General features: G+C 45.6%; 1 protein-coding gene across 6 annotated transcripts in view; it reads left to right on the top strand.

Annotated features, from left to right (window-relative positions):
* The window catches only part of PPP1R42 (protein phosphatase 1 regulatory subunit 42), a 50,945-nt gene that overhangs the window by 33,904 nt on the left and 4,133 nt on the right, over positions 1 to 12,908 (top strand). For 5 of the 6 annotated variants that reach the window (XM_053249752.1, XM_053249754.1, XM_053249753.1 and 2 more), the window contains exon 8: positions 6,400 to 6,559. In XM_053249752.1, the coding sequence (XP_053105727.1) occupies positions 6,400 to 6,559 (160 nt within the window). Of the gene's footprint in view, positions 1 to 6,399; positions 6,560 to 9,241; positions 9,348 to 12,908 lie in introns of those variants that run through there. The other variant, XM_053249756.1, reaches the window with a different exon arrangement.

Raw genomic sequence — 12,908 nt, 5'->3', positions numbered from 1 at the left:
GATCTATGATGACGTTTTGGCTGCACCTTCTGCTGCGAGAAGAAAATCTCCTCAGGCGCATGGCTCGGGGGCTTCCGCCCAGTCTAAAACCCCGTTGCCCACTGTAAAGACCCCTAAATCCTCAAAGAGGTCAAGAGATAAAATGGCGGCTGCAGCTGAGCCCACTGCGAAAACGCGGAAGCTATCGACATCGAGCTCGACTCCGTCGCTGAAATCGGCTCAGGAAGTGGTCTTTGTGTCGATATTGAAACCCTCGACGTCAGTCACTCCATCGGCACCGACAGTGGCTGAACAGACTGGACCCTTAACATCGGCCACTCCATCAACATCGACAACAGCACAACAAGTTGGGCTGACGACACTGAAGCCGGGATCGACACTGAGAGAAACCTCGGCATCGAGCCCTGCCGTCATGTCGGTATTGATGTCGACGTTGATGAAGGCGCCAACCTCAATTCAACTTCCAGTAGGGATGCCTTCCACTCCAATGCCGACACTGCTGATACCATCTTTGCGAGATTTACAACCAGCACAGACCCCGATATGGTCCCCTTCGACGGGACATGGAGCGCAGCCTTCAGTGTTGAATACACCAACGAACATTACGGCTATTACACCTCGATTCCGAGCTCCCCTGACATTTGCAGTTGAAGAGGCCGACCTTTTGGATACAGAGGGGACGGCTTTGGATCCGGGGACAACACAGTCTCTTCTTACAATGTTGGACTCGGTAGCTAACACTCCTTCTATGTTCCATGGCTTTCCGCGCTCAGAGGATGAGCCCCCCCAGTCCAACCCACAATTACTGAACGCTGCACAACTCTCCACCTCAACGCCGTGGCACACATGCGGTTTCAGTCACAAAACATCCCCATCCAAAGAGACAGCATTACCTGGTGCGTCTTCACCAGGACTGGCCTATGACTATGATGAGGATCGAGTTTGGCAATGAGCCAGGTCTTTGACCACTGTGTCTCCAGTTACCACTGCTCTACCACTCTGTCCACTCTCCGAGCCCCTCTTGCCCCGAAACTGGTGCTCTCCAATGCCTCAACCCAAACCATGACAAATATGTCTATGAGATCGACACAAACTACTCAGCATGTCACTGCCATAGCGGTCCAAACAGAGGACCTGCCCTTGCCTCCCCCCCCCCCCCCCCGCACCAGTAGAGTCACCAGGTGGGGGGCCTTCACACCACTCTCCTTCCAAACTTCCGTCAGATGACACCCACCATGGCTCTTCTGACTTTGAGTCCGACACGGAAATGGTAGAGGCTGACCCCTAGCCGGACATGGCCACACCCACCCACGTATCACCGGCGGAGGAATTAAGCGCATACCACTCTCATGTGAAGCAGATGGCAACCGCTTTGGGATTATATTTATCCTCACAAGTCAAGACCATTGATGATCCAGTCTACAATTTCATGGCCCGGTCCCAGTCAGCACAACTGGTAGCTCTACCTCTGCTGCCCATCATCTCAAATGCTGCTCAGTGCACTTGGCAGGTCCCACACACGTCCACACCAACGTCTAAGAGGTTAGAAGGTCTTTACAGAGTTCAGGAACAGGATAACACCTACTTATTCAAGCACCCTGTCCCAAATTCACTGGTCATTGACTGTGCGACCACATCCAGATCAGGTTGCCGGCATACCACTCAGGCAGATAAGGAGGGCAGAAAGTTAGATGTTATGGGAAGAAAATTATACTCCACCTCTTGCCTCTCCGTCAAGGTGGCTAATTACTCGGCCTGCATGGCCAAATACAGCTACTGCATTTGGGAGAATCTCGAGAAGGACATTGACTCATTGTCTCCAGAAGAACTTAAAGTTCGCTTTCGTAAAACCTTACAAAAAGCAGGGGATCTCATGTGTCAGCAACTGAGCACGGCTAAACACTTAGCAGAATCAGAATCTAGATCTATCACCACTGCAATTACCCTCTGTTGTCATGCTTGGCTGCAATCGGCAGCCCTGCAATAGGACATGAAAGATAAGATAGAAGGTCTTCCATTTGATGGGAAGGGCCTTTTCTCAGAGGAAACGGACGCAACTATGGAAAAAATGAAGAAATCAAAATTCATGGCCAAAACATTCACTTCTTCTTCGACTTCAACTTCGAACTCTAACAAGCAAAGATCTTACTACCGTCCCCATACGTCCTACAGGCCACAGGAACGCCGGGACTTCCGTAAGAATTACCAACCTTTTAATAAATGCCCTGGGCAACAAATAGGTAGATATACCCCTACACAACGTGTGAAACAAGCGGAGGGCACCAAACAGCAACCCTGAGATACAGGACAGCCAATCGTACCATCCACATCTATCGCTGCATCACCTTTGTTCTCCCTCCCAAAACATCCAGGAGGTCGACCACCTGGCTTATACTATCAACCTGCCGGTACTACTAGCCAACAACAACATCAGATTGGCAAGTCATGCGCAAGCATGGCGCCACATAACATCAGACCGCTGGGTCCTAAAGATTGTCACATCAGGCTACGCGATAGAGTTCAAGACATGCCCGCTATTCAGGGGCCTTCGCTTTACAAAGGCGACACCTGCCTTGCTACTAGAAGTGAAGGAATTCCTGCGCAAGAAGGCGATAGTCCCGGTGCGATGGGCAAATCGGCGGGGGGGGGGGGTTACTCCCGTTCTTTCCAGATCCCAAAAAGAGATGACGGGATACGACCAATCATGGACCTCAGACATCTCAACAAGTTCGTTCAAGTGAAAAGGTACTGTAGCTTGTAATGTTAGACTTAAAGGATGCCTACTTTCATATAGGGATTCGACCGTCCCACCAAAAGTACTTGAGGTTCACCGTAGGAACATCAATATATCAATATCAAGTCCTCAAGTTCGGCTTCTGCACTGCCCCGCGTGTATTTATGAAATGCATGGCGGTCATAGTGGCTCACTTAAGGACAAAAGGCTTGAAGCTCTTCTCCTATCTAGACGACTGCTGCTTACGTCCAGAGATAAAAAAGAGTTACTTTTACAGATTCAGTACATGCTGGACCTTCTTTGAGACCTAGGAATACAAATCAACTGGAAGAAGTCTCACCTGACCCCAGTATCCACCATATCTTACATTGGGGCAGTACTAGATGCAGATGCGGGGAGAGCTTTCTTGCCAGAGGAACGTTACCAGACCATAGAACTAATGGTTTGGGAGTTTCGACACAATCCATTGTAAACAGCACATCAGATACAATGTCTGCTAGGCCTGATGGCCTCCTGCAAGTCAACTGTACGATACACCAGGTTGAAAATGTGAAAGCGTCAGCTATGGTTCCTGCATTCCTTTTGCCTAAACAGAGACAGCCCAACGAAACAACTACATCTACCTCTACCAATCCTACAATCCCTCTCTTGGTGGACAGGACGCCCCAATTTACTCAGAGGGGTGCCCTTTCAAGCACAGGCCCCGTCAGTGTGGGTCACGACGGATGCTTTGCTCCAGGGTTGGGGTGAGGGTTGGGGTGGCCATTGCAATACCACATTGGCACAGGGCTTCTGGACCCACTCCCAACGCCGGTTCCACATAAACTTCTTGGAGTTACTGGCGGTTTACCAAGCCATGAAAGCCTTCCTACCAATGCTAAGAGGGAGGGTAGTACAACTCCACTTAGACAACACTACCACCATCGCCTACCTGAACAGGCAGGGCGGGACAGTCTCCAGGTCACTGTGTGCCCTGAGCATTCAGATCTGGCATTGGTGTATCAAGAACAGCATCACCCCAATAGCCATCCACATCAAGGGCACAGACAAAATTCTGGCGGATGGCCTCAGTTGTTCATTCTCAACGGGAACCCAACACTAGTGGGAACTGAATGATACATACCTGCACAAAATATTCCTGCTCTGGGGTCACCCAGAGGTCGTCTTATTTGCTACAGCACAGAACACAAAGTGCAGGCTGTTCTGTTCAAGGGCGTGCCACGAACCACAGTCTTTAGGAGATGCTTTCCAGATGGACTGGTCGGAACTGTGGACTTACATGTTCCCCCCATTTGCCTCTTGTGAGCAGAATTGTGGTGCGTCTACTAGCAGGCCATGTGAAGTGCATCCTGGTCACGCCTTGGTGGCCCCACCAAGCATGGTTTCCACATCTACTCAAACTAGCTGCGACTTATCAGATACTCCCGAACCATCCCGATCTCCTGATTCAGGAAGACGGCCGCCTTCTATGTCCGGAAGTGCTCACTCTACAACTGACAGCGTGGAAGATCAACTGCTGAAGCGAATCAGGCTAAATCAGTGTAAACCATCTACAAGAAAAAACTATGCTAGCAAATGGAAGAGGTTTGCTATCACCGCTTCTCGCCATGCTTTCCGCCCTAAAGAGGCCTCCGTCCATGAGGTCCTGCTTTATTTGACCACTCTGAAATCGGGAAAGCTATCAAATGTCTCGATAAAGGTCCACCTGGCTGCACTTTCTTCTCGCCACCCAGGATGGGATGAAAAAACAGTATTCTCCCATCCCTCATGCAAGAGCTTCCTGAAAGGCCTCACCAATCTGTATCCTCCCATCCAGAAACCTCTGGAATAGTGGAGCATCTTGCTGGTCCTCTCTGCACTAACTGAACCGCCACTTGGACCCATGCATTCCGCAATAGTGAAGCTGGCATCCCTGAAAACAGCTTTTTTAGTGGCTATCACCACTGCTCACAGGGTCAGTGAACTCACGGCCCTTCAAATGGATGTCCCTTATGCCCAGTTCTACCCGGATAAAGTTCTCTTCCGGCCGGATATCACCTTTTTGCCTAAGGTTGTGACAGACTTCCACATCAGTCAAGACGTGGTGCTTCCTACCTTCTTTAAGTTGCCGACTACGCCATTGGAAAAGGCCTTGCACTCCTTGGATGTATGTAGAGCACTTCTCTATTACCTTTCAAAGACTAAACCCTTCCGCTCCTCAAAAAGACTATTCGTCGCCTATAAGGGAGTGAAGATAGGACAGGCATTGTCTAAGCAGAGGCTTTCACACTGGATTGTTGAAGCCATCCGGCTGGCATACTCTTTACAAGAAGTTCAACCGCCAAAAACCAACAGGGCGCATTCTAAGAGAGCTTTTGGTGCTTTGGCTGCTCACCTGTCTGGCATATCGTTTCAAGACATCTGCAAGGCCGCTACATGGTCTTCTGAACAACCATTTGTAAGGCACTACGCTATACACTTGCGGTCTGCTGCGGAGGCGAATTTTGGGAGAGGTGTCCTCAGAAGGGTGTTACAATAACTCTACTGCTCCCTCCTCCTTATGGAGCTAACTAAACACCCATTCTAATGGATTCAACGGATCACGATCCAGATAAACAGGTTGCTCACCTGTAACTGATGATCTGGTATTGATCCATTGATATCCATTAGACCCTCTTGAACCTCCCCTCCACAGTAGTACTTAACTCGCTATAGTAGAATTTGCCTGTTTACATGACTGCTTCGGCGGTCTCCAAGGAACAGAGGTGCCTGCACTTCATCCCGCCTTAAATAGCCACGTGGTCATGTGGGGCAGGGCGCAGGCACCAAAAAGGAGCTGTACAACTCAACACCGAGAGGCTTCCGCGCAGGCGCAGAACCCATTCTAATGGATATCAACGGATCACTACCAGATCATCAGTTACAGGTGAGCAACCTGTTTATCAGCATTAAGAGAAGAGTATATCTGGAAGAAAAAAATCTCAACAGATGATTAGCCAGGTTATATTGTTTAGAAGGTTATTGCCAGGGAATGTTTTACTCTTTTATGGTACAGCTCAATCATTCCAATAACAGTTAGTTTGATAATGGTATATAAGTGGCTGAAAAGTTTACGAACTTCATGGAGGACAAAATAATTTCATGTTAGGGCAAAATAATTTTACCATAACACATTTGGAATAAAGTATCATTTTATTTTAAAGATTTATAAAGTCTTGTTGTGTGCTGTTGAACAGCAATAGTATTTCTGCCAGTGGAGGGCCATATATCACTGATGACAAATTCAGGTTTTGTGCACAGAGTTTTATAAAGCTGCTTATAGCTTTCTAATCCGTATCAACTTCTACAATTTAGCTGAGCTTGAAAATTAGGAACTGTGAAGGTTTTTTTCTTCCTCTCTCCATAACTTTTTGCTGGTTCTAATTTTTACTGACTATCCTGCTCAGATAATGGTCTCAGTAACATTGATGTAAAACATGCACATCTGTAATGTTTATAGCAGTTTATGAAAGAGTTGCTATACTGTACTTTCATATACATGTTCTAGTTTATGATTTTGTCAAGCCATATATCAGTTTTGCTTTGTTATTATAGTTTGCAGATGTAACTCTATCTTAATCATTTTAATTAATAATTTGGGTAAGGCTTCTGAATAGTAAACGTTCTTATCCTTTTGTATCTTGCAGACGATAATGACTCAGAACATCCCCATTTTCCTATTTTCTACTACCCTGTGGCCAGAGAAAAACCAAATTTTGCTCTTGTGTCTGAGGGACACAGAATTCCTTCCAACAGAGAATCCCAACCAACAGCCCAAGAAGAAAGTAGAGTTACTGAAAAAATCAGGTATGTTTCCTGTCAAACATCTTTGAAGGCCTACTTCTTGTTATCCACACTAGTGCATGACACTAATGAAGTTTTGAGAAGCTGGACCCACACAATTAGAAATACTATATCCTTTTAAAAGACTGATATCAATGTTCAAAACAGAAATGCTTCTATGGTTGTTCTTTCTATCAGATCATATTGCATGACAAATCTCTTGTTAAGCCTATATCGTATCTTACAATACATAGCCCTTTGTGGTATTGTCCTTATGGTTTCTCCTCCTTCAAGAGGAGAGCTGGTCTTGTGGTAGCAAGCATGAATTGTCCTCTCTGCTAAGCAGGAACTGCCTTCGTTGCATTTGAATGGGAGACTACAGGTGAGCACTGTAAGATATTCCCCTTAGGGGATGGAGCCGCTCTGGGTAGAACAGAAGATGCCAAGTTCCCTCCCTGGCATCTTCAGATAGGTCTGAGAGAGACTTCTGCTTGCAACCTTGGAGAAGCTGCTGCCAGTCTGTGTAGACAATACTGAGCCAGATGGACCAATCGTCTGACTCAGTAGAAGGCAGCTTCCTATGTTCTGTGGTCATTTAGGATCAAATTAAATGTTACATGCAGAAGTGTGTAAAATCACCGTGACATTCGTTTTTGAACTGGAAAAGTAACTTCTGGTGGTGGTGCCCATGTTTTCCCTACTTCAGATCTCTTTCTATCCCACTGAGATTTCAAACATACAGTTTGAATTTAGAAAGGGCAAAAGCTGTAGAGGGGGTGTAACTTGGAGCAGGGATAACTTGGAGCAGGTGCAGAAGGGGTTAAATAAACACACCCTACTGCCATTTTGCTATTTCTTCGATCCCAGTTGTCCTTATGGTCTCTCCTCCTACAAGAAGAGAGCTGGTCTTGAGGCATCTTTTCCAGATTTAAAAAGGTTGGTCTGGATAATGTTACACCAAATATTATATCTAGTTTAGCCCTTATTGAATGTGTTTTTTCTTTACCACAGACATATTAAAATACACAGGTATGTGCATCCTTCAGAAACCAGTAGATAAATTTTAAAAGCCTATATATCTGGAAAACCAGTTAATAAGATATTTTTAAAGTAACTTTTTCTTGTGCTATCAGAACCCAAACCTGTTAAAGTAACCACCTATAAAGCCATTATTTTCAAAGGTTGTGGCAAACTATACACAAGGGACATGTGAGTAGTCTTAAAACGTAAAACCAGTTGCCAGAGGCTACCTGTTTCAGCAGAGGATTATGAAGGGTTGGTTGTTGAACCCTTTTCCTTCCTATTGTTTATCTACTCAAATTATTCTCCCCAATTTGATTTTGTCTTTGTGATGGAAAAGTAGTTGGTAATTTTGTGCAAAAAAATGTCAGTAAGGGAAAGATTGAAGCAGACTCTTCTACTTCCTCCGCCCCCATACTTTTATACTTCCCTTGAAGCTTCCAATGCTGTTTAAGAGAGGAATAACTAACACAGGCACTACCAGGGGCCTTTACTTCATAGACACCTTCAGGGCCAGATCATGTACTGTTATCAGAGCATTAACCTCCACCAATACAATAGCTAAACTCTGCAAGAATAATCTGTAACTGTTTGATCTGGTTCATGATCCGTTGAATCCATTAGAAATGGGTTCTGCACCTGCACTAAAGCTTCTCGGTATGGACTACCACAGCTCCTCTTGGCGCTTGCGCCCCGCCCCAAGTGGCTATTTAAGGCAGAAAGAAGTGCCAGCACTTCAGTTCCTTTGTGACCACTGTAGCAATCAGTTCCTCAGTCACTGTGGCTCCTTCGTACTGGTTCCTTTTCCTTCATGAGTTCTAGAAAGAGAAAAATATTTATCGAACTGAATTATTGGTTACTGGACTTTGGATTGCTTAAGACTATATTTTGACGTTAATGGACTAACTGAAGTGACAGATCAGATGGATAACTTGACTAACCGCAGTCGGAACACTGACGATGGCTATGAATAACCCTAAACCGTCAGACCAAAACTCGGACAAAAAAAACTTTTAAAAGATGTACTGAATGTAATGCTAAGCTGCCCTCTCAAAATGGGCATGACTTGTGCTTAATATGCCTTGGAGAAGCCCACAATACCTCTTAATGTAGAGTTTGCCAATCTTTCTCGAAGCAAACCCATCATAATAGGGAGCTTCTGTTAGAGAAAATTACTTATATGTAGCAGAGTATTTCAGGAGCTAACTCATTCCCATTACAGCAGAAGTTTTTATTATTATTATTATTAAAATTTTCTTGTATGCCGCCTCCTCCAAAGACTGTAGGCAGTGTTGAAGTTAACAGAATCTCAGGGGCAACAGCTTGTAAATGATAAGCATGGTGATTTCATGTAAGGTTAAACTAATCTACTTTATTCAGAGGTTCATGGTGATTGAAAAGACCTATATCTAATAGCTGGATACATGTTGGTCAGAGAGAGACCTTTAGAAGCATGGTGGTCAGAGAGAGCGCTACAAGCATTCTGAGGAGGAGGAGAAGGAAGTTACATTCAGGAAGTTCCTGAGTACATTCTATCCATAGAGGGGTCATAGAGGCAGAGTTATTTGATTGATTGATTGATTGATTGATTGATTGAATACCGCCTAATATAGAAAACTCTAGGCGGAGATAAACAGGAAAGAGAAGGGGACTCTAACTATCTATCTCTACTTCCAATGTCCCTAGTGGTCATTAAGGTTACTGGTGCAAAAGGTTGATGCTATCGGAAGCTGGATCTCCAACAGCTTCATCTCCAGGCTGCTCTTTATGACGCTGTCTTGCATCCCCCGGGTCCATCTTAAGTAAGTAAAGTGTTCCGTCAAGTCAATTTCTACTCCTGGCGCCCACAGAGCCCAGTGGTTTTCTTTGGTAGAATACAGGAGGAGTTTACCATTGCCTCCTCCCGCACAGTATGAGATGATGCCTTTTAGCATCTTCCTATATTGCTGCTGCCTGATATAGGTGTTTCCCATAGTCTGGGAAACATACCAGCGGGGATTCAAACTGGCAGCCTTCTGCTTGTTAGTCAAGCATTTCCCCTCTGTGCCACTTGGGAGGGGGCAAAATTGTCATCTAAACCGTCTGGCTCAAGGGCTGAGGCTTCAGTCCAGTCTAAACCCTCAAGACCTGTGTTTAAGTCTCCCAAAACACCGAAGAGGCATGGAGACAAAATGGTGGAGGCGTCGGAACCTGCCCCAAAGAAGAGGAAAGCATTGACATAGGAGGATACTCCTTTTCCTTTGTCAGCACAAGATGTTATAACAACAGTGACAAGACCGCCGACAATGAGTTTTTTGGCTCCAGAACTGTCGACATCGATACAGCCAGCCTCAACTTCGGCAACAAACATATCGGCATCAAGGTCAACTTCGACAGCATCGACATAGAGTCATAGACGTTGATGCATTCAACTACTGCTGTGCTACCTTTGACATCAAGACCTTTGACACCAAATCTCTCGGTATTGAGGCCTATGTCAGCCTGAGAGCCGCCTCTCTTTCCCCAGCAGCTATTCCAGTGAGATATCCGTCGACACCAATGGTGGGAGAGCCACCCACTACACTCAACACACCAATTTTGACAGAAACTGTGACTCCAGCTTGTCAGATACTGATTACTTTCAAGATCGAGGATGCTGACTGGGCAGATGTGGAGGAGGATGGAGCTTAGGACCCCAACACAGCACAATCTTTGCTTTCTGTGTTGGATTCTAATACTATCCCTTCAACCTTTAAGGGATTCCTACAATCTGCGGAACATGAATCCAATTCAGTGCCTTGAGCTCTGTCAGACATACCTACTTCTCAACAACACCCACCTGTGTGCTATGCACTTACAGCTACCCATCTGGCTATTACAACTAGTTGGCACACCTGCAGCTTCTCACACCTCACACCTTCTGCTACCCAACCATGTGGCTTTGCCAAGGATTCTCTGGGGCTAGCGTATGATTACAAGGAAGACAGGACGTAGAAATCCACATTTGAGAGACAAAATCCGCTGCCGACTGCTTACTCCCAGGCTCTTCAGATGCAGACACTGGTTGCAGGGGATGCTTCCATGCCTGAGACAGTAAGGAAGGTTGTAACTGCAGTAGAGGCCACTCAAACCCAGATGGTGCCGCCTCTGCAGCCGCCTAAACCTGTGATGACATCTAAACAAACTTAGATGAGAGTGAGACAACAGACATCGGCTGCTGTACAGACTGATCCTCCAGAGCTTGAGGTTTCCTTTCCCCGGGAAATACCTGCATGGGAGCATGAGCCAGACTCCTCGCCAGCACCTTCCTGGAGTCATCATGGCTATTCTGACGGAGTCAGATACAGTGACAGTTGACCCAGATCCCTCTCCAGATGTTGCGACATCTTCACATGTATCCCCAACAGAGGAAATGAAGACCTTCCATGTTCAGTTAAAAGTTATGGCTGAGGCACTGGGACTTAATCTAAAAACACAGACAGCTACTATTGATGACCCCATGTACAACCTTATGGTTAAGGCAATTTTGGCGCAACCAGTCACCTTATCTCTTGTGCCAGTAGTTTCAAAAGTGGCACAGTGTGTGTGGGAAGTGCCACATCCAATCTCTTCAACATAGGTATGAATGTAAGGCCTTTACAGAGTGCAAGAGGTTGAAAATACATACCTATTGAAACACCCAGTACCCAATTCTCTTGTTATAATCTGTGCTACCTCCTCCAGATCTTGCAGGCGACATATGACTCCTGCGGATAAAGAGGGCAGAAAGTTAGATGTACTTGGGAGAAATACTGTATCTACTCCACTGCATACTTATCAGTAAAAATAGCCAATTACTCAGTCTGCATGGCCAAATACAATCACTGTCTCTGGGATAGCTTGGAGCAAGAAATGAACAACCTTACTCCAGAGGAGTTCAAAGCACGTTTCAAAAAACCCATGATAAAATCGGAAGCCATGACACTACAACAACTAAGTACGGCTAAGCACCTGGTGGAATCTGAGTCGAGATCAATAACCACATCAATCACTTTAAGGTGCCATGCATGGTTCAGATCGTCCTCCCTTCAATATGACATGAAAGATAAGATTGAAGGGCTTCTGTTTGATGGAAAGGGTTTGTTCTCAAAACAGATAGACTAGACTATGGAAAAACTTAAAAAGTCGAAGTTCATGGTGAAGACTTGAACGTCCACATCCACATCCTACAGTACTACAAAATTCATACCTTATAACAGGCCGGGTTCCAATTATAGGCAGCAGGACCACAGAGATTTCAAAAAGTCTTTCCAACCATACAATAAAAAGCATTACCAATCCAAAAACAAAAATAGTCAGGGCCAGCGTAATAAACAGGTGGAGGCTCAGAAGCAGCACCTTTGAAGACAACAGCCCATCGCACCATTTATCAACAGGGGACTCAAGCCTAGTTCAAACATTAGTCTACTCCAACAACGTAGCTTTAAGTGCCTATCTGGCATGAATAACATCTTCAATCATCAACATCAGATTGGCCATCCATGCCCATGCTTGGCACTATATAACATTGGATTAATGGGTGTTGAAGATAGTCTCTTTGGGCTACGCTATAGAGTTCAAAGCACATCTGGAGTACAGAGGGGTGCATTTTACACAGGTGACTCCTGCACTACATAAGGAAGTGCAAGAATTGTTGAACAAGAGAACGATTGTCCTGGTGTGGTGAGCACAGAGGCAGGAGGGATTCTACTCCCGCTACTTTCAAATCCCCCAAAGAGATGGTGGAATACGACCTATAATGGACCTGAGACATCTGAACAAGTTTGTACAGGTGAAAAAGTCTCAAATGATGACATTGCAAGATATTCTGCTGCTTCTACATCAGGAGTGGTGGCTTGCAGTGTTAGATTTGCAGGATGCTTATTTTCACATAGGGATCAGGCCATCACACTGCAAATATCTGAGATTCACGGTGGGCAACTCAATTTACCAATATCAGGTGCTATCATTTGGCCTCTGCACTGCCCCCCATGTCTTCACAAAGTGCATGGCTACAGTTGTGGCACACCTCAGGACCAGGGAACTGGCAATTTACCTTTACCTAGACGATTGGCTACTGGCATCAAAAGACAGAGGAGGGTTACTTTCTCAGATACAATACTTATTGCACCTTCTCCAAGTCCTCAGGATAGAGGTCAACTGGAAAAAATCCCATCTGACTCCAGTGACGTCAGTCTCCTATGTAGGGGCTATTCTGGACACTCGGATGGGGAATGCCTATTTACCGCAGGAGAGATTCTACGCCATCTCTGAGCTTGTACATCAGTTCCATTTGAACTCATCACAACATGCGAGGCAGGTTCAACGCCTCTTAGGCCTCATGGCCTCTTGCAAC

Source organism: Hemicordylus capensis, chromosome 4 (assembly GCF_027244095.1).
Source record: "Hemicordylus capensis ecotype Gifberg chromosome 4, rHemCap1.1.pri, whole genome shotgun sequence".
Classification (NCBI taxonomy): Eukaryota; Metazoa; Chordata; class Lepidosauria; order Squamata; family Cordylidae; genus Hemicordylus; species Hemicordylus capensis.
This window is presented reverse-complemented; position numbering and strand designations above follow the sequence as displayed.